General features: G+C 45.6%; 1 protein-coding gene across 1 annotated transcript; it reads left to right on the top strand.

Annotated features, from left to right (window-relative positions):
• The first annotated feature begins 351 nt into the window (after positions 1-351).
• Positions 352-3,513, top strand: LOC139813432 (uncharacterized). The gene has a single exon (XM_071778946.1). The coding sequence runs from the start codon at positions 352-354 to the stop codon at positions 3,511-3,513; it is 3,162 nt and encodes a 1,053-aa protein (XP_071635047.1).
• The last annotated feature ends 16,774 nt before the right edge of the window (positions 3,514-20,287 follow it).

Here is a 20,287-nt window from a genome sequence, read left to right as displayed (position 1 = left end):
TGAACGGTCGAGCCACTGCGCTTTTATCTGTTTCGAATAAAGTCTCTTTTACCAGTGAACTTCGTATCTTGATTTCGGATCCTACAAACTTGGGGGCTCGTCCGGGATCACGAGTCGGAACCGCGACGGAAATAGTGTTGCGGACGGAATTTTCTGGTGCGAGAGAAGTAACCGTCGTTGCACGGGAGACGACACGGCGAACCGAGTCCATAAGGCGGGACAACGTTGTCTGAGTGACGACGCGGTAAAACTATATTCTGCGAGGTGGCAGATACGGTGAGGTGCGATTACGTGTTACTAGAAGAGAAGTGCGCGTATCGAAACGGCGAAACAACGGCGAGTACGGCGAACATGGCGAATACGACGGATACGACGAGCGCGGCAAATGCGCTGACCAAAATGACGGTTGACGAGCTAGCGGAAAAGCTCCGGGATCTCGGATTGCCAACGACGGATAACCGAGCGGCGTTACGTGAAAGGCTGCGAAAGGCTTTAGAGCCAAAAGATAACTTATCGCAGACGGATGAGACGTCAGGAATTTTCGGTGGCGAAAACGCGCTAATGGCGGACAGCGACGATCTGACGACATTATCGAAGGAAGCATTGAAGAGCCGATTACGCGAGCTGGGATTACAGGTGTCGGGAACAAAGCCGGTTCTCCGTGAGAGATTGCGGGCGGCTCTGCAACGAGGCGAGGACGACGAGGATGACACGAGCGACGAGGAAGACGACATCGATGAAGAAGCGGATGATACTTTTATACAACGCGACGATCAAGGCGGGAACATGGTGGGCGCGCGCGGCGGCGTGGCGAGCGTTTTACGCGGCAATATGGGGAGTATTGCGCGCGGCGGTGCGGTGAACGTGACGCGCGGCGCGACAGGTGGCGGTGCGAGATCGACTCCGATTCGCGAACTAGAAATGGCACGAGCCAATGAAGACATTGTTGTTGACGATGGCCGTATCACGCGCGGGGAAACGCGTAATAGTTCGAGAACAGTGCTGACATTTAAGGATGTTGAAGATGCGCTAGAGACTTTTAGTGGAGATGGCACACAAAGCGTACGAAGATGGTTCGCACTATTTGAAGAGACGGCCGAGTTGTGTTCTTGGACGAATGCGCAAAGGGTTATATATGTGAAAAGGTTATTGCGCGGGTCCGCGAAACTTTTCGCTAATTTCGAGTGTCATGCGCAGTCGTATCGTGATCTCAAGAAAGCGCTTGTCGAGGAATTCGACAAAACATTAAATAGCAGACAAATACACAAAGAACTGAGTGCAGTGACGAAAAAAACTGACGAAACATTTCAAGAGTACATCTATCGCGTGTTAGAGTTAGCGAGTCATGCGGAGATGGAGATAGAAGCCAAGATACAATACATAATCGATGGCGTGAAAGACGAAGAATCCAATAAGGCTATTCTATACAACGCGACGACAATTAAAGAATTACGGCAGAGGTTCGTACAATATGAGACGCAGCAGACCAATAGAAATAAGGCGAAGCATCGACCGCAGACGGCGAGTAAGGACAAGATGGCAAGCAGTGGCAATCGAGTGACGGCGACTTCTAACCCTAAAAAGTGTTATAATTGTGGCGATACGAAGCATTTGGGCAAGGAGTGCCCGCACAAGGCGAAGGGATCGAAGTGCTATTCTTGCGGTGAATTTGGCCACATTGCGGCGAAATGTTCGAAAGGATCGGATGCACAAAACAAAGATGCTACACCGAAAAGGGTCGACATAGTACGATCACACGGCGACAAGAAGATATACAAGGATGTGAAGATTTTAAATAAAGACGTAACGGCAGTAATCGATTCCGGTAGTGATTTGCACTTAATGCGATCAAGCTTTTATGTGCTAATCGGTGCTCCACAGATCCGGCCCGTAACAATGAAATTCGACGGCATGGGTATCACGGATTGCAGCACATTAGGAAGATTTACGGCGGATGTGACAATAGACGGTCTCACCCTTACGTTGGACATCGATGTAGTGCCTGATTACTTCACGACGCACGATTTTCTCTTAGGTGGCGAATTATCCGATTTCGCAGAAATCCATATACGAAAACAGAAGGCAACGTTGACGGAATTCGACAACGAAGAATCGAAGACCTCCACAGACATGACGAAAGAAGAAACGGCGTGGTCAGAAGTTTTATGTGTCAACATTCAAGACGAAGAAGATGAAAGAGCGAAAGACGAGATTAACCTCAACCACATAGAAGATGTCCAGGTGAAGGAACGCGTGCGGGAAATGGTGCAAAATTATTGTCCCGAGAAGACAAAAGATAGTGGCGTGAAAATGCACCTAATACTTAAAGACGAGGTGCCCGTTCATCAGAACCCGCGAAGGTTATCAGCGGAACAACGAAGCATGGTGAATGAAATTGTTGATAAATGGATCAGCAAGGGGATAGCCCGTCCCAGTCGTTCGGAATACGCTAGTCCCATCGTGCTAGTAAAAAAGAAGAATGGAGAGCCAAGGTTGTGTGTCGATTACCGGCGTTTGAATCGGAAGATAGTACGAGATAGGTATCCATTACCATTGGTGGAAGATCAGCTGGACAGACTGGCAAGAGCTAAAGTATTCTGCACTCTGGATTTGAAGGATGGCTTCTTCCACGTGCCGATAGATGAGCCGAGTATTCATTATACATCCTTCGTCACGCCGGACGGACAGTTTGAGTTCCTGATGGTGCCTTTCGGATTGAGCAATTCTCCAGCGGTGTTCCAGCGGCATATTAAAGCAGTGTTTCAGGAATTGATAACCAAGGGTACAGTGCTAACCTACCTAGACGGTCTGATTATCCCAGCCGAAGGAGAGCAGGATGGTCTGCAGAAATTAGAAGAAGTTCTCAACATGGCACGCAATTACGGCTTAAGAATAAACTGGAGTAAGTGTAGTCTGATGACAACCCGAGTCGAATATTTAGGGCACATCGTAGAAGCAGGAACAGTCAAACCGTCGGAGAAGAAAGTGTCAGCGGTGGCACGATTTCCTGAACCTACCTCGACGAAAGCAGTGCAAAGCTTCCTAGGGCTGACGGGGTATTTTCGCAAGTTTATCCCGCAATACGCACTCATGGCCCGACCTTTATTACAGTTATTAAAGATGGAGACGTTTATCTTCGCAGACAATCAAAGGAAAGCATTCAATCAATTGAAGACGGCGTTAACAACAAACCCTGTGCTGAAGTTGTATAAGGTAGGCGCCACTACCGAACTTCACACTGATGCGTCCCGACTTGGCCTGGGAGCCATTTTGTTGCAGAGAGACGGTGAGGACAACCAGTTACACCCCGTGTATTACGCAAGTTGGAAAACCATAGGAGCCAAAGAAAGATATAGCAGCTTTGAATTGGAAGTGCTTGCGATAATCAAAGCTTTACGCAAATTTCGAGCATATCTGTTGGGTATACCTTTCCGAATCATTACGGATTGCAAGGCGTTTGTGCAAACCATGTCCAGAAAAATTCATGTCCAAGAGTGGCGCATTGGGCTTTAGAACTGGAAGAATTCAACTATTCTGTAGAACATCGTTCAGGTACTCTAATGCGACATGCCGACGCACTCAGTCGCAACCCTATTGAGTGTCTTATTCTCCGAGAAGCTGAAGACGCACTGACGGCGCAAGTTAAACACGCTTAAACGGAGGATCCTGACATACAGCGAATTATGAAGTCTATGAGGAGTCAAGGCGATCAAGAGTTTGTATTACTAGACGGAATACTCTACAAGCGAAATGAAGGCGATCTTTTATTAGTTGTACCCAAATCCATGCAGACGGAGGTAATTCTACAAGTACATGAGCGGAGTCATTTTGGATGGCAGAACACGGAATATGTCAATACGGGCAGAGTATTGGTTTCCGGATCTACGTGCGAAGGTACAACAGACTGTCAGTAACTGTATTCGTTGTCTGTTAGCGGAGAGGAAACAAGGCAGAGCTGAGGGTTTTCTACGACCTCTACCCAAGGAAGACAAACCACTGGAGACTTATCATTTGGATCACTTGGGTCCAATCCCATCGACCAAAAAGGGTTACGGCCATATCCTGGTGGTGATAGATGCATTCACCAAGTTCGTCGTGGCTATACCCGACCAAATCGACGACAACTGACGAGGTGATCACCCGACTAAGCAAGCAAGCGGTTATTTTTGGGAATCCCCGGCGGATTATTACGGACCGAGGAACAGCATTTAGTTCACGTGCTTTCCGTGAATATTGCGAAGCAGAAGATATAGAGCACGTAATGATAACTACCGGTGTACCACGTGCTAATGGTCAAGTGGAGAGGATCAATCGCTCCATTATTGCCATACTAACCAAGTTGTCTTTGCAGAATCCAGCGGAGTGGTTCAAACATCTGAATAGAGTACAACAAGCGATTAATTCCTCATTCTGTCGCAGTGTTGGCATGACGCCATTTGAGTTACTGATCGGACGAAACATGCAATTGAAGGACGACCTAAAATTACGGGAACTCCTTAAAGAAGCGACTATCGAGACTTTTAGTCAAGAAAGGACAGAACTACGATGCAAAGCCAAAGAAAACATCTTAAAGATCCAAGAAGAGAACCGAAAAACTTACGATCATAAGCGCAAGGAGCCATTTAAGTATCGAGTTGGAGACGTCGTGGCTATTCAACGGACACAGATGGGGCCCGGACTCAAGGTGCGACCGAAGTTTTTGGGGCCTTATAAAGTGAAGTCTGAGCTGCGAAACGACAGGTACATCGTTGAGAAACTAAGCGAGTGTGAGGGACCCAACCGTACGAGTACCTCAGCTGACCATATGAAGCCATGGCCGAAACATCGAGGGATAGACTTAAACGTTGACGAATTGACGGACTATGACACTGAGGACTATATCCAAGCATCGGACGGCATCGAGGTCGATGCCGGTTGTCGAATGGCCGAGTGTGGGAACCGGGAATTTTCCGCGGTTGGCAGCGCCGAGAAACCGGAAGAAGAAGCGAGCTTTGAGTAGAGAGGAGAGGGGAGAGTCAGTCGAGAAGGAGAATCTTCCGTGAACGGTCGAGCCACTGCGCTTTTATCTGTTTCGAATAAAGTCTCTTTTATTAGTGAACTTCGTATCCTGATTTCGGATCCTACATAATACTCTTCAATATTAATTTTACTTTCGTCTGAACATTATTAAAAGCTTTGTCAATGCAATTTACAACTTGAAAAAATATATTTAAATTCTATAGCCGAATTTTTGGCTAAATTCCGTACCATGTGCACAGGGCGGACGAAAATCAAACGGGAGCGGGATACGTTATGCGGGATAGTTGTGATTAGTTGTTGCTTTGACGGACGTTTATCCCGCATCACGCATGACGCATCATGTGACCGCAGCCTAAGACTAGGTTTTGACATGAGACGTAAAGCCGTGATCAGGGAGTCGATCATGAAAGATTTACACTTTCCACTTTTCATGTTACGAATATTACGTGAAAATATTTACATGAAAAATAAAAAAATGATATTATATTTTTTCATAGTATATTTTTTAATATACTAATTTGAATGTGATTTAGTTAAAAAAAACATACTGTCTGCCATTGGTTTTAATGTCTGTGATTAAGATATTGTTCTCTATCGTAAATTTTTAAAACGTCAAATTTATTACGTGACAGCAGCAGCAGATGGAACTGATTGGCTACAAAATAGAGAAAATCTAAAAACTTGAAAACTTTTCCATTTTGCAACCAATCAGTACAATTTGCTGCTGTTTTTCATTGTCCATGAAATGTTACCTTAAGGTGATGCTGGAGCTGTTGCAGCCGCCTGCTGTTTAAAGCTGCCATACCGACGAAGGGCGCCCGCAAAGACGTTGGGAAAATTGATCCTAAGGTCATCATCACTAGATTGGACGACGGCCTCATCATCGAGGAGCTGGTGGACGACGAGGGTACGGAAGCCAGGACTGGAGATCACGACAGTGATGCAAAAAAGTCTCAGCCAGCCATCATGCCGAATCCGGCAATCTAGATATTAATATGATTTAACCAAAGTGAATTAAATATTATGGTGTTGGGTATTTACGTTTATAAGATAAGAAAATTACGACTAGGTATTTTGATGTTTCTTCCGATCATGTTTAGTTTACTTCGTATTATGTTGTCCTATAGAGAATATAGCGAGTCATGAGACATGATCGAAATCAATTTGTTTTGTGTATAAGGAAGATTGTACGATTATTTTTTCATTATAAAGACCGTCAGAATTAAGGTAGATGTAAGCGTTAGTTAACAAGAAGTAACTAAAGTCGGGATCATGTGAATTTATTTTGGGATAGTATAGTTTTGATCTAAGGCGTATTAAAACAAAGTTCTTTCTTCTTATAAAGATTGATGATTATATATTGAATCAATACCTCGCCAATTTATTCATTTACGTTTGTTAACTCTGAAACTAGTATAAGATTTATGCACAATTGCAAATCACTTGTTGGTTGATAGCAAAAGCAAGGCGGGTTTTCAGCAATAAAAACATTGAGTTTAGTTAAAAAAAAACTAATGTCGTTGATTGCGTATCCCCATGAATTTTCTTATAGAATGCGATTAAGGGGAAGTCCGGAACACAGAAATGTAATGGTGGTTGAAGGTCGAAAAACAGCTTTTGTTCCGAAAAGTGAAAGCGACACAAAAAAATTGTTTGCGTCAGTTGCTGCGTAGTTCCGAACGATCATGCAGACACATCTGTGAATAGCGTGATCACAGAACGATAGTGGGGAACCAATGTAGAGAGTGAGGGAGTCGAGCGACGTGCAAGATTCGAGGAGTCTCTCCCGAGATATCGGAGCGAACGGTCGGCTAACGATTTCCATCTCCTCGCAATAAGGAGACGTAGAGTTACGATTGAGACGGGAAGATCCCGCGCCGGGCGCGTAAAGAAAAGAACTTGTCGGAGTCGCGACATAGAAATGAACACTAACGTTTGCCAAAGTACACGCAGTCGTATACGGCAACTTCGAAAAACTCGTGTGCGCGATTATTAATTGTAATCTGAAACGAAGAAATATATTACATATTTTACCAGCTACAAAGATTACAAATTTATTTCGTGTGCGACGATCCTGATAAGAGACCCATACCTGATTCCTATTACTTACCTGTCGGCGTTCCACGATCCAATCAGAGGCGTGAGATCCTGCGACGGTCCAGCGAAGGTCCTGAGGCGTAGTCAGTGGTGCGCAGCTGCAGTCCTGAGACGGTCCACGGAGCGGTCCAGCGGAGATCCAGAGTCTACGAGGAGAACCTGAAACAAACAGAAAAGTGGAATTAGTGCAAGTCATCGAAAGGGTCAGTAAATTCCATTAATCTTTCTCGGTAGGCATAGATCAAAACCGAGTGGCGACCGTATGAACCAAGCATAAGAGCGAGTGATGGTAACACCGAACCTCCGTCCGGTCACAATAGATATTCGAGAATTCAAAGCTTTATTGATCCGTAAGTTTGCGACGACGTACGTTGAATCTGCAGTCTGCCGCAAGGCTGCTTTAGGCACACGGAGAGCAAAGCTCGTAACAAAAATTGGCGACCGTGACAGGACGCGGGGCCGAATTGTAAATTTGCGGAGAAGTAGAGTAGAGAATCTCGAATCGAATAGTCGACAAGGAAAGAAATTCCTGTCACGTCACGCATAAAAGTAGGAACAGAAATCCACAAAATCGAGACCGTATATAGGGATAGAAGTTTCCGAACGCGTAATAGAAGCGTATCACAACGTGCGACTGTAGGGCGCGATATCGTGAGGTCATTATACAAATCGAGCCAAGCATCGTACGACGTTTCACGCGAGGGAAGTCTCTGAGGTCAGAAACGGAAGACCGTGACTACATTGCGTATAATAATAGGTGATTACTGATAATCAAAAACCATAAAAGGGCGATAGTGAATGATGGAACGCGCGTAAAAAGCGTTGTGACAACGCGCACCGTAAAGACGCGAAGTTGTAGTTCTAGGACACGCGGCATAACCGAATCGCGTTAACGGGTGTGCGAACGTTGTGCGCGAATCGATACTTCGCAACATTCTCGTAAGAGAAAATAATACAAGTAAAAAGAAAGTCGTAACTTTCAAACGATAAACGGGATAGAATTCTCGTGCGCATATTAGCATAAAATTAATTATACGATTTACTCATAAGATTGAGAATCGAAAATTTGAAAATCTTGTAAAGATTTCATAATAGCCTAATATCTCACGCGAATAAGTTTCAAGCATTCCATTATACGATACGCACAAAACGTGGCACAACGTACGCCAGTAGGAGCGCGAGATCGTAACGCCTAGTGAAAACGCGCACGATCCTAACAATCGCGTTAAAAGGGAAGTACGAGCGTTGCGAGCGTTAGATAGGATTGGCGAAACACGAGAAAAGCGTCAAGATAGGGCGGAAGAAAAAGATTATACGCGAAAGATCCCCAGGAGGGCGATTCGTAAAAAAATCAAACATGACGACGTTGACGCGGACACCGCCACCGTCGCAAACTACAGAAACAGGATTAACAGGAATAGCCGCAGGCGGAACGGCCAACCAGACCGGTAGAACCGCGGAAGAAATGGCGAATAAAAGTCGGAATACGTTGCAGATCAACGATCAAATTAATCAAACTCAAATATTGAATCTCAGTAGAGATCGCGAAATAGCGTATCAAGAAATCCTTCAACAAAATGAAGAGATAATGCGAAAAATGAATGAAATGACTCTCGAACTCGAACAAGTTAGGGCTACGACACGGCGACAGCGCGAAATCGTCGGAGACAATCGTGCAGAAACGGAGCTATCGGGCGAACAACCTGAAGAAAAAATAGATTCCCGAATATACGACGGCGATCGTACGCGTGATGAAATACCGCTAGATCTAGTACCATTGCGAGCGAGATTACCGCGAGGCGGATGGATTAAGAATCCATTTGACGAATTAACATTTAAAGGAAAGTCCGATAAACAAAATCCAATTAGATTTTTGCAAAAATTCGAAAAGCTAGCCTTATACGAAAACGTGCCGGAAGACGAGCAATTGTTTTACTTCGGACGTTGTATGAGAGGCGCAGCCAGCCAATGGCACGAATTGCAAATGGCCGAGGACATTTATGAGATGAAACGTTTATTCACACAATATTACTGGGGAACGCAGGCACAAATGCGTTTCAGGCAACAAATTTATTTCGGTCGATATAAAGCGAGGGGCGACATGTCGATGACCGAATATGCGCTCGGGATCGCTAGACAAGCAAAGACTTTAATGCCACCGATGACCGACGATGAGATAGTTCAAACATTACGTGAACATTTCGATAGAGACATCGCGAGGGAATTAAGACCGTCGGTGGTAAGGAACGTAAATCAATTAATCGAGATGTTGGACTCGATCGAAAACGAGCGCGAAACGCGTAGATTGCGTGGAGAAGCGCGACACGAAAACGAGAGAAGCGCGACTAGTAAAAATACCGGAACAACGACGAAAAATGCGAGCCGTTGCAACGCGAAACAGCAACGGGATAGCGGACGTTCAAACGATTCTAACAGGGATGATACGGCGAACCGAGGGAAATCGTCGTATAACCAATCATCGTCCTGGAAGAAGACTGAGTCACCCAAAGCGAAGCGGAAAAATGGCGTCGACATAGTTGAATTACCGGATAGTGATGACAGTACGGGCAAACCGAAAGTCACACATTACACACGCGAAGACAGAGAGAAAAGGAGGAGTTCAGCGAAACCTTCATATACCAAGAGTTACGATAAAGAAAGAGATCGCGGGCGAAAGGTTGCCGCGATTACGGCTAATGCACATGAGAGCGACAAAAGTCATGACGATGCGACAAGCGCAACGTCAGATGAAGCGGACGAGAAAAGTTGCTGCGCGATAACGCGAGACAATGAAGGACCATCATCGACGGGAAGCGAAGGCGAAAATCCGGTCAACATCATAAGAACGCGAGAAATTATAGAAGATCTCGATCGTGATATCGAGGAGTCACAAAGAAAAAAGGTAAGGCAAGCGGACGTACCGATGATACGAATGAAGTTCGGACAATGTTCGACCGAAGCGTTAGTCGATACCGGAGCCCAGGTTACCGCGATGACGAAGGCCTTTTACGAGCGATTGCGCGAGACCGAGGAGAAGATGGAAGTGTTACCAATTAAGAAATTTACCCTGCGAGGAGCATTTTCAGAAAGAGGTTCCGTAATTTCGAATAAAGCCAAGATTAGTTTCGAATATAACGGCGAAAATTATACGCATGAGTTTTTCATCGTAGAAAATTTAGCGTACAACATCGTATTAGGAATCGACTTTCTGGTAAGATATAGAATGATGCTCGCATGTGACGAAGGAATAAATGTAAAATTCCGTAAATCGATGAATCCAGTGATGAGTATGAATCTGTTGAAACGTGACGAAGCCGAACAACATTTGCAAGAAATACTTGATAAACATGCCGAACTATTCAACGGTCAAATCGGACGAGTCAATCATTACAAACACAAGATTGAAATGAAAGTAACGAGACCGTATAAACGGAAAACGTATCCGATTCCTGAAATACATATGGCCAAGGTCAGAGAATACATCAAAGACCTGGTTCGTAAAGGTATTATACGTAAACAGGCTACGCAGTACGTTAATCCACTGGTAGTCGTTATAAAGAAAAATGGTGACATACGATTGTGCTTAGATGCGCGAGAAATTAATAAATTAATGTCCAACGATCACGCACAACCACCTACTATCGAAGAAGTATTCCGAAGAATTGGAAAGAAGAAATATTTCACGACTTTGGATGTCAGTAATGCATTTTGGCAAATCCCGCTCGAAGAAGAATCTCAGCAGTACACAGGGTTTCTATTCGACGGGCAAACTTACGTATTCCAACGAATGCCGTTTGGACTGAAAACGTCAGGAGCATCATTTACGCGAGCTATGGATGACGCTTTAGGAGACCAGGAGTTTTTAATGACCTATCTCGATGATATCTTAATAGCGTCAGATACGCTCGAAGAGCATCTTTTCCATATTGAATGGGTGCTCACGCAGCTCGAGAAATACGGATTCAAGCTGAATAGAGATAAGTGTGAATTTCTTCGGGAAGAGATAAAATTTCTCGGACATACTTTCAACGAAATCAAAGCCGAGATCAATCAGGAGACGCGAATTGCAATAGCGAATTTCGAGCGTCCAGTCAACAAGAAACAAGTTCAATCTTTTCTTGGTTTAGTGAATTGGGACCGAAGATTTATTAAAAATTTAGCGAGGATGACCAAACCGCTCGAACAGTTATTAAAGAAAGGACAGAAATTCGAGTGGACCAGCGAACGACAGCAAGCGTTTAATGAAATCAAGCAAGCGTTTCGAGAAGCACCCGATCTTTATTTGTTTCAACCGAATGCGAGATACGGTATCTACGTCGATGCGGCTAGATCCGGTTTAGGCGCGAGATTATATCAATATCAGCCTGGTTCGGAGGAGAGACAAACGATCGGATATGCGAGCCGTAGTTTGAAAGGCGCAGAAATAAATTACACAATAACCGAATTAGAATGTCTAGCATTAGTATGGGCACTCAGAAAGTGGCATACCTTATTAATAGGACGCCACGTACGAGTTCATACAGATCATCAAGCATTGAAGTTTATGAGTACTTGCGTGCAGAATAACGCACGGATTGCCAGATGGTTTACCTTCATGCAAGAATTTGACTTGGAAATTGTCCATTTGCCCGGTAAGGAAAATGCAATCGCAGATGCTCTATCTCGAAAGGGTGCGCATGGAGATGCGACACAAGAAGTCAAGCGAATCAACATGATACGTGACGAGACCGAAAGGATGGACACATCAACGTGGATCGAAATGATTCAGCAAGCACAAGCTAACGACGAGGAGTTACAGGAAAAGGCGCGATTAAATCCCGATATGATATACGAACGCGATGGTATGTTACGTGTTAGGTATCCGGGGGGCGATAAAATAGCTTTACCACGTAAAATAACGTGGAAATTGACGCGCGAAGTGCATAGGTTGTTGGTTCATTTCGGAACAGACAAAATACATGATTTTGTTAAACGATATTTCGATGGCTCAAATTTAGGTCGGATAGCGCGAGATGTAGTGGCATCGTGCGAAAATTGTCAGGCAACTAAGTATTACACGAGGCCGACAGTAGGCACCAAATATTATGATTTACCGGAAGCGCCGGGAGCAACACTATCGATGGATATATTCGGACCCTTGCCAGTAACACCACAAGGCGAAAGATACATATTGGTATTAATGGACCAGTTTTTGAAGTACGTTAAATTCTACCCCATAAAAGATCAAAAACTCGATACAATCTTAGATAGGTTGGAGAACGGCTTTTTCAGGGAGATAGGGATTCCCGTGACAATATTAACAGATAATGGCGGACAATTTCTGACCGATCGATGGCGCGAATACGCGCGTGAGAAAGGGTTTCGCGTACGTAGAACATCCCCGTACAATCCGCAATCGAATCCTGTCGAACGGGTGATGCGTGAAATAGGGCGAATAATAAGAGCGTATGCGAGTCAAAGACACCACGCGTGGGGTCGTATAATCGATCGGGCGGAGAAGGTGATTAACCATACTACGCATTCGTCGCACGGATATACACCGTGCGAGCTTAATGACGGTGAGTCGAGGCATTTGCCTCTTGACCCAGCGCTAATTCCCCTTATCGACGGAAACGACCAATCTTGGGCTGACAAAGTCGAGACGGCAAGACAACGACTGGCCGATGCGGCGAGAAAAAGAAAGATCCAAGCGGACAAGCATGGCACGGCAGAGTATCGTGTCGGGCAGGAGGTATGGATCAAGTTACACAGACGCTCCAACGCGAGTCGGCAACAAGCCAAGAAGATACATTTGATCTTTGAGGGACCATATCGCGTCCAAGCCATAATACGCCCGAACGCGTATTTGGTGGAGGACTTAGACGGACAGACGTTGGGCGTGTTTAACGCCAGACAATTAAAACCAAATCGACAAGCCAGATTGCGAGAGGACGACGATGACCTGGAGGACGACCGAATGGATTATCAGTGTGGACAACGACATCCCGAAAATGACGGGGAGCCGAGCGACCAAGATCATGTGGATCGAGAAGAGCTCGACGAAGACCCGGCTAAAGACAACGACGAAACGGACGACATAGTCACCGAGTATGAGAGCGACGGTGACCAACTGCAAGAAGACGACGGTGATGCCGATGACGAAATCGACGACTTAAGTATGTCAAACCGAGAACGCGTGAGGTGGACCGAAGAACACGATTCGACCGACGCGGAGACGGAGGATACATATCCACCGGTGACATTCCGTTATAACGACGAAATATCGCCAAGGATGATGGAAGAGGAACCAATAGAGATCTCCGATGATGAAAATGAAGATCATCAAAGTGAAGAAAACGACAATGGGAATTATTACGTGCCAATTCCTGAAGACGAGTTTAACGATCTTCAAGGACACGAAAGATACGGAGAAGAAAGATGGAGAGGCATCTTAGACCAATTACTTCAGTCTGACAGTGAAGGAAATAATATCGGCGAAAATCGAAATCAAGATAGTCCGGAACCATATGAAATGCGAGAAACCACCGATGATGACGACATCGAACATTTACCAGAAGTAGCGTTCAACGCGTTACTCATGGATTGGAGTGATGAAGAAACAACGATAGAGTATCCTGAGTTCGCTGGGAAACACGGTTTAATCCAAATGGGCGAGCTGAGGGACGAAGAAAATTCAATGACAAAATCATTTCCCGAAGGTGACTTACCTAAAATACGAAATGGCATCGAGAACCTAACATCCAACGCAGAAGCCAATCCAGGAACAGCGGGGACATCCAACGAAGACCTGAAACAGAAAAAAGAATCATTAGTAAAAGGTGATTCTGAAAATACGGTACTTACCGAAGAGGATGGCGAAGAAGAAGATGACATCAATTCCCGAGAAGAATCCGACCAGGGAAGAAGAAAGGGATCCCACGGCGACCTAAAACAAGAAGAAAATACATTAGTACAAATCAAAACACGAGAAGACTTCGAATTTCAAGTTACGATTGAAGAAAAGCTGATACCACAAAGGGCAAATCGATTCCACCAATCAGGGATGACGGGGAGCGACGATTCAAAGAAATCAACGAAAAACGCAAAAAGCAAGCCTAAACACCGAAAAACTAGCAGTATAAGCAAACATCGGGTGAAAGGACTATTGTGTGATACGCGGAACCACATAAAAACGCGAATAAACACGCGAGAGAAAGCGAAGCTTATGATTGGTCAAGCGACAATCCCCACTAAGGATGCGCCTTTGTGTTACCAGACCCGCGCACAAACCGGAAGGGGGCGCGACTCTGGCGCACAACATGATCCATGTTCACGATCAATCAAAATGGAGTCTTCGCGGCAAGTAGACGTTCCGTCTGTAGAAGTAAGTGAGAAATCGAAACCAACGCGAGCCGAAATGGAGGAAACAATCGATTTACGGTTGACGCCAAGAGAACGGGCAATACGAGACAATGTGACGCAACGATTGGAACGAAGAAACAAAGCGTTGAAACGTTGCCATGACACGCGCCAAATGATTATATACGCACGAGGCTATGTAAACGCAACGCCGAAATTTATAGAGCCAAGTGAACAGGAAGCTCAAGAAGATGAGGAAGCAAGTGACCGATTATCTGTGGCGATCAGGGAAGCAGAAGAATTGCAGGGACGTACCCGATCCAAACACAAACTGGTAAGGCTACACGATCCAGATTCAGGGGAGGTAGTGGCGTGTGCTATGGTTAACGTGTGCGTCAATGAAGCGATGGATCGAGCCGCTCCAAGTAATCGTAGATATTAGTGACGAAGATATAATATTCTCATCACGACCAACGGATAAGGAAGGTATGGAAGAGTTTCCACAACCACTCTCGGAGAACGAAGTCCCAAGTACATCGAAGAAGGACGTGCAGAATAGCATCGCGAAGGACTTGACTCAACAGCGTATTAATGAGCAGGAACATGTGGAGAGCCAGATAAACGACGAGAAAAACGGTTGTCGAGCCGAACATTCGAACGAACCTCAGAAGAACGAAACAGTGGAATCGGAAAGCGAATCAATGGCCACGACAATCCCGTTTGGGCAAGAATGCGATGATACACAGAGCTACGATGAGGCAGATAATGAAACGCAGTCCAAACTAAATAATAATTGCCAGGTGGAACAAACAACTACCAACCAAGCTCCGATAGAAAACCTGGTGGGCGCTGAACATTTCAAGCCAATATGGCAGGATGAGAGAAACCAAGATAGAACAACAACCAAGAAAGCAACACCCACGGACATGCGGGGAAAAGTGGCGATGACAGAGCAACGCGAAATGAAAGCATCAGTTACTACGGATGAAAGCCACCGACGAATTTGCGTCAAATTCCGTCAAGAAAGTAGCAAATGGATAACAGTGCAGGGTGTGAGTCAAAGGAAAGCAGCTCGCACTGCACAAATGGTCAACCAAGACATCCTCGAAGAAGAAGAGGAGGAAAAGAAGGAACGTCGAGCGTCAAAGCGTAAACCTCGGGAGAAAAAACAGCAGGTAACTGCTAAAGGTAAGCAAAGTTCCCTCCTCGTCTTTACGTATCGCGAACTGACGGGGAGAATGCAGCCGCCTGCTGTTTAAAGCTGCCATACCGACGAAGGGCGCCCGCAAAGACGTTGGGAAAATTGATCCTAAGGTCATCATCACTAGATTGGACGACGGCCTCATCATCGAGGAGCTGGTGGACGACGAGGGTACGGAAGCCAGGACTGGAGATCACGACAGTGATGCAAAAAAGTCTCAGCCAGCCATCATGCCGAATCCGGCAATCTAGATATTAATATGATTTAACCAAAGTGAATCAAATATTATGGTGTTGGGTATTTACGTTTATAAGATAAGAAAATTACGACTAGGTATTTTGATGTTTCTTCCGATCATGTTTAGTTTACTTCGTATTATGTTGTCCTATTAGAAAATATAGCGAGTCATGAGACATGATCGAAATCAATTTGTTTTGGGTATAAGGAATATTGTACGATTATTTTTCATTATAAAGACCGTCAGAATTAAGGTAGATGTAAGGCGTTAGTTAACAAGAAGTAACTAAAGTCGGGATCATGTGAATTTATTTTGGGATAGTATAGTTTTGATCTAAGGCGTATTAAAACAAAGGTCTTTCTTCTTATAAAGATTGATGATTATATATTGAATCAATACCTCGCCAATTTGTTCATTTACGTTTATTAACTCTGAAACTAGTATAAGATTTATACACAATTGCAAATCACTTGTTGGTTGATAGCAAAAGCAAGGCGGGTTTTCAGCAATAAAAACATTGAGTTTAGTTAAAAAACTAATGTCGTTGATTGCGTATCCCCATGAATTTTCTTATAGAATGAGATTAAGGGGAAGTCCGGAACACAGAAATGTAATGGTGGTTGAAGGTCGAAAAACAGCTTTTGTTCCGAAAAGTGAAAGCGACACAAAAAAATTGTTTGCGTCAGTTGCTGCGTAGTTCCGAACGATCATGCAGACACATCTGTGGATAGCGTGATCACAGAACGATAGTGGGGAACCAATGTAGAGAGTGAGGGAGTCGAGCGACGTGCAAGATTCGAGGAGTCTCTCCCGAGATATCGGAGCGAACGGTTGTGACCGGACGGTACGTGTTGAGCCCGATTCCGGCGGATAATATTCCTATCAAACGGTCGCCACTCGGTTTTACCTTAGACTACCGAGAAGGTAAGTTCGCATCAACGCCCCGATTATTCGCAAGACGCTAATAGGAATTATTTGTTTCAGAAGGATGTCCCTGATGGATCACCGTTGCTGCTTCTCATCCCTGGATCCTCGCTTTACATCGCATACCAGATAGAGGTAAGTAAGGATAAATTAATTATATCCTAATTATTTGAATTTTGTTTCAGACTGATGTCCCTGTTGGATCACCGTTGCTGCTTCTCATCCCTGGATCCCCGCTTTACATCGCATACCAGATAAAGGTAAGTAATTATAAAATAATTATGTAATAATTATTTTATGTTTTGTTGCAGATCGACGCCCGGAATGGATCGCCGTTGCCGTTATCCGTCTCTGGATCCTCGCTTTACCTCGCATACCAGATAAGGATAATTCCCGATAATTATGTTTTAATTACGCACTAACTCGCTTCTCTTTTTCAGGTTCCCGCCTCGGATGGATCGCTGCTCTGTTGCTGCTCTGCTTCCCCGGATCCTCGCTTTACATCGCATACCGGATTGCCGCTGGCCAACGTTGGATCATCGCCGAAGGACAAGGTAAGTAGAAGGTAAGTATCGATAATTTTTTATAATTAATCAGGAGAATTTGTTTCAGAATTAATTAATCTTTAATTCCAGATCATCATTTCAACATTACAGGCCGTTTCACAATATCATAAAGGTGTCTCACAACGCGAGTTTCTCGCCTCGGTGTGAATGTCGCTTTATTTTAATAAAGTTGCACAATTATTCAAATTGCGTATCTCGGCTTATTCGTTTAGTCGATACGATGCTTTTATTCCAGATAATTATTCCGATCGGAGGACTTTGAACCTCGTGATTGTTAAACTATGATCACGCACTCGTCCGTGACCATCACTCTATCATACAATGTTCGTGCGCTGAATTAACGAACAAGTATTCGGTGGTTAAATACAATGATTAATAATGTCCGCACAATATTCCGTATCCGCGTGACCCAATGCCCGTGGTTGTTATATACTCGATAATTGCACTTCCGTTAATTAACAATGTATCCGAATTTCAACTCGCGTAATGTTGCTAACACTCGATTGTATTTGGCAATTAATTGCCCCTCGCTGTTAGTTAAGACGAGTAATTTTACGCGATAGTACGCGGGAGTTCTCGGTTGTAAAGTATAACGCGTATGCCGATCGTACAGAGTGTGATACGTGTGTTCGCCACGGCTATACCCGAGAGACTGCCTCGAGCGGTCGCTCTCGCTTGGGCTCCCCACTTATGCCGGATCGTTCCCACTCCCCGGAACTTTCTCGATCGTCTATTGTTCGCGGCCGGCACATCTGGCGCGATCAGGCGAAAACATGATGATTTTCACTACCCTCTCGCGTGCCCTTTTGCGCATCGCCCGTTCTGGAAGGTTCCCGTGGAAATTTCCACGCGCAACGCAGTGCGAGAACCTTCCTTCCTCGGCACCGCTGCACCAGGTATCTACTCGCGGAAACTGTTCGACGCGGACGACGTCGACCCATGCGCACCTCCTCGGAGATGCCCCTGAAGGTGAATCTGGGTGTTCTCCCTGTAGACGACGTCCGGGTGACGTCGGTGTCGTCGGCCGCTGACGCCGACCCTCTGGCTGGGTTTCCCAGGAGCTAGTATCGCTGTTCCGGGCCACTGTTTCCGGAGATGATGCGTATCCTGGGGATCTTTGTCGGAGCTCGACGTCGACCCCCTAGGAGGGTGTCCCAGGTCCTGGTAAGACCGTCGGATATATAAGTTCCTGGCGAAAGTGCGTTTCGCCCGGATTTGGCCGGACAATGGCGCCGACCTCCTGGGGAGGCGTCCCAGGTCCTGGTAAGACCGTCGGATGGGCAAGTTCCTGGCGAAAGTGCGTTTCGCCCGGCTTTTGCCGGACAATGGCGCCGACCTTCTGGGAAGGTGTCCCAGGTCCTGGTAAGGCCGTCGGATAGGTAAGTTCCTGGCGAAAGTGCGTTTCGCCCGGACTTTGTCGGACAATGGCGCCGACCCCCTGGGAGGGTGTCCCAGGTCCTGGTGCGACCGTCGGATCAATCAGTTCCTGGCGAAAGTGTGTTTCGCCCGGATTTTGTCGGACAATGGCGCCGACCCCCTGGGAGGATGTCCCAGGTCCTGGTACGACCGTCGGACCAATAAGTTCCTGGAGAAATTCCGTTTTCCGGGGATTTTCACCGGGTCATGGCGCGCACCCCCTAGAGCTGTGTCCCAGGTTCTCGGATGACGATTCAGCCTGGTTGTCCCTGGAGAAGATGTTTTGTCCAAGAACTTGGCATTTCCTTGGCGCCCACCTTATGGACGCGCGCACTGGGTACGGGGAATGTTTCTCCGTGCCCCTCATACGGGTTACCGTCATAACTCTTTATCTGCGTTTGGAATTAAACGCGCTTACCTTCGTACGATTATCATCGCTTAAACCTTATCGACAACCGCTAAATAATATAAGACCTTTATGATCGGCGGTAAGTCAAACTATCAACTAAACGTGGTTTTGTACCGATCGGCCGGATATAATTCTAAACTGAAAATTACGCGCGGTCTCTACCGTCTTGCCGCTCCTGTATTTTAACGATACGCAAAACTAAATCTATTTAGCCATATGGGCTGTCAATACAACTTAATACTATATCATTCAGAAGCGCCGTAAGTGTAACCTTAAAATAATATTTATCATGGCATAAATGAAAATAAAACGAGAATAAAGTAACTGACAATTCTGTCACGCGAGTTGTACAAACTAAATCAGGATTAACCAAAGAATGAAAACAAAACGTGTATTTATATATATATGTCGACGAGCCGTCTCTCCCTATTTCGGCTTCCAGGCCTCGTCATCCTCGCTCTCGCTTTCTTCCGACGGCGACTCGAAATCGTCGGAAGGCTGCTCCACCGGGCCGATCGGGAAATCATACCCTATAAATTCCGCGATCGCGTCTATTAGCGGAGGAGGCGCGGGAGTCGTTATCGGGAGCTGTAATGCCGACATTAACGGCGTGGGCGGCATGCATGGGAGTTCGGTCTCCCGTGGTGCAGATGTCGCTGCTAGGCTCCCTTGAGGCGGCTGCTCTCCCTCCACCGCTCGTTCGGCCTGCGCCGCACGTGGCTCCGCAACTGGTAATCTCTGTAAAACTACCCGGGGTGACTGTTTTGTCAAGCGACGCGGCTGTTGGGAAGTGCCCGGTCGCACGGTCGGCTAACGATTTCCATCTCCTCGCAATAAGGAGACGTAGAGTTACGATTGAGACGGGAAGATCCCGCGCCGGGCGCGTAAAGAAAAGAACTTGTCGGAGTCGCGACATAGAAATGAACACTAACGTTTGCCAAAGTACACGCAGTCGTATACGGCAACTTCGAAAAACTCGTGTGCGCGATTATTAATTGTAATCTGAAACGAAGAAATATATTACATATTTTACCAGCTACAAAGATTACAAATTTATTTCGTGTGCGACGATCCTGATA

This window comes from Temnothorax longispinosus, chromosome 5 (genome assembly GCF_030848805.1).
Source record: "Temnothorax longispinosus isolate EJ_2023e chromosome 5, Tlon_JGU_v1, whole genome shotgun sequence".
Classification (NCBI taxonomy): domain Eukaryota; kingdom Metazoa; phylum Arthropoda; class Insecta; order Hymenoptera; family Formicidae; genus Temnothorax; species Temnothorax longispinosus.
Note: the sequence above shows the minus strand (reverse complement) of the source record. Positions and strands in the feature narration are given on the sequence as shown.

What these genes read in the sequence shown, in the direction of transcription:
- LOC139813432 (XM_071778946.1), top strand. Translation starts at nt 352, where the DNA reads ATGGCGAATACGACGGATACGACGAGCGCGGCAAATGCGCTGACCAAA.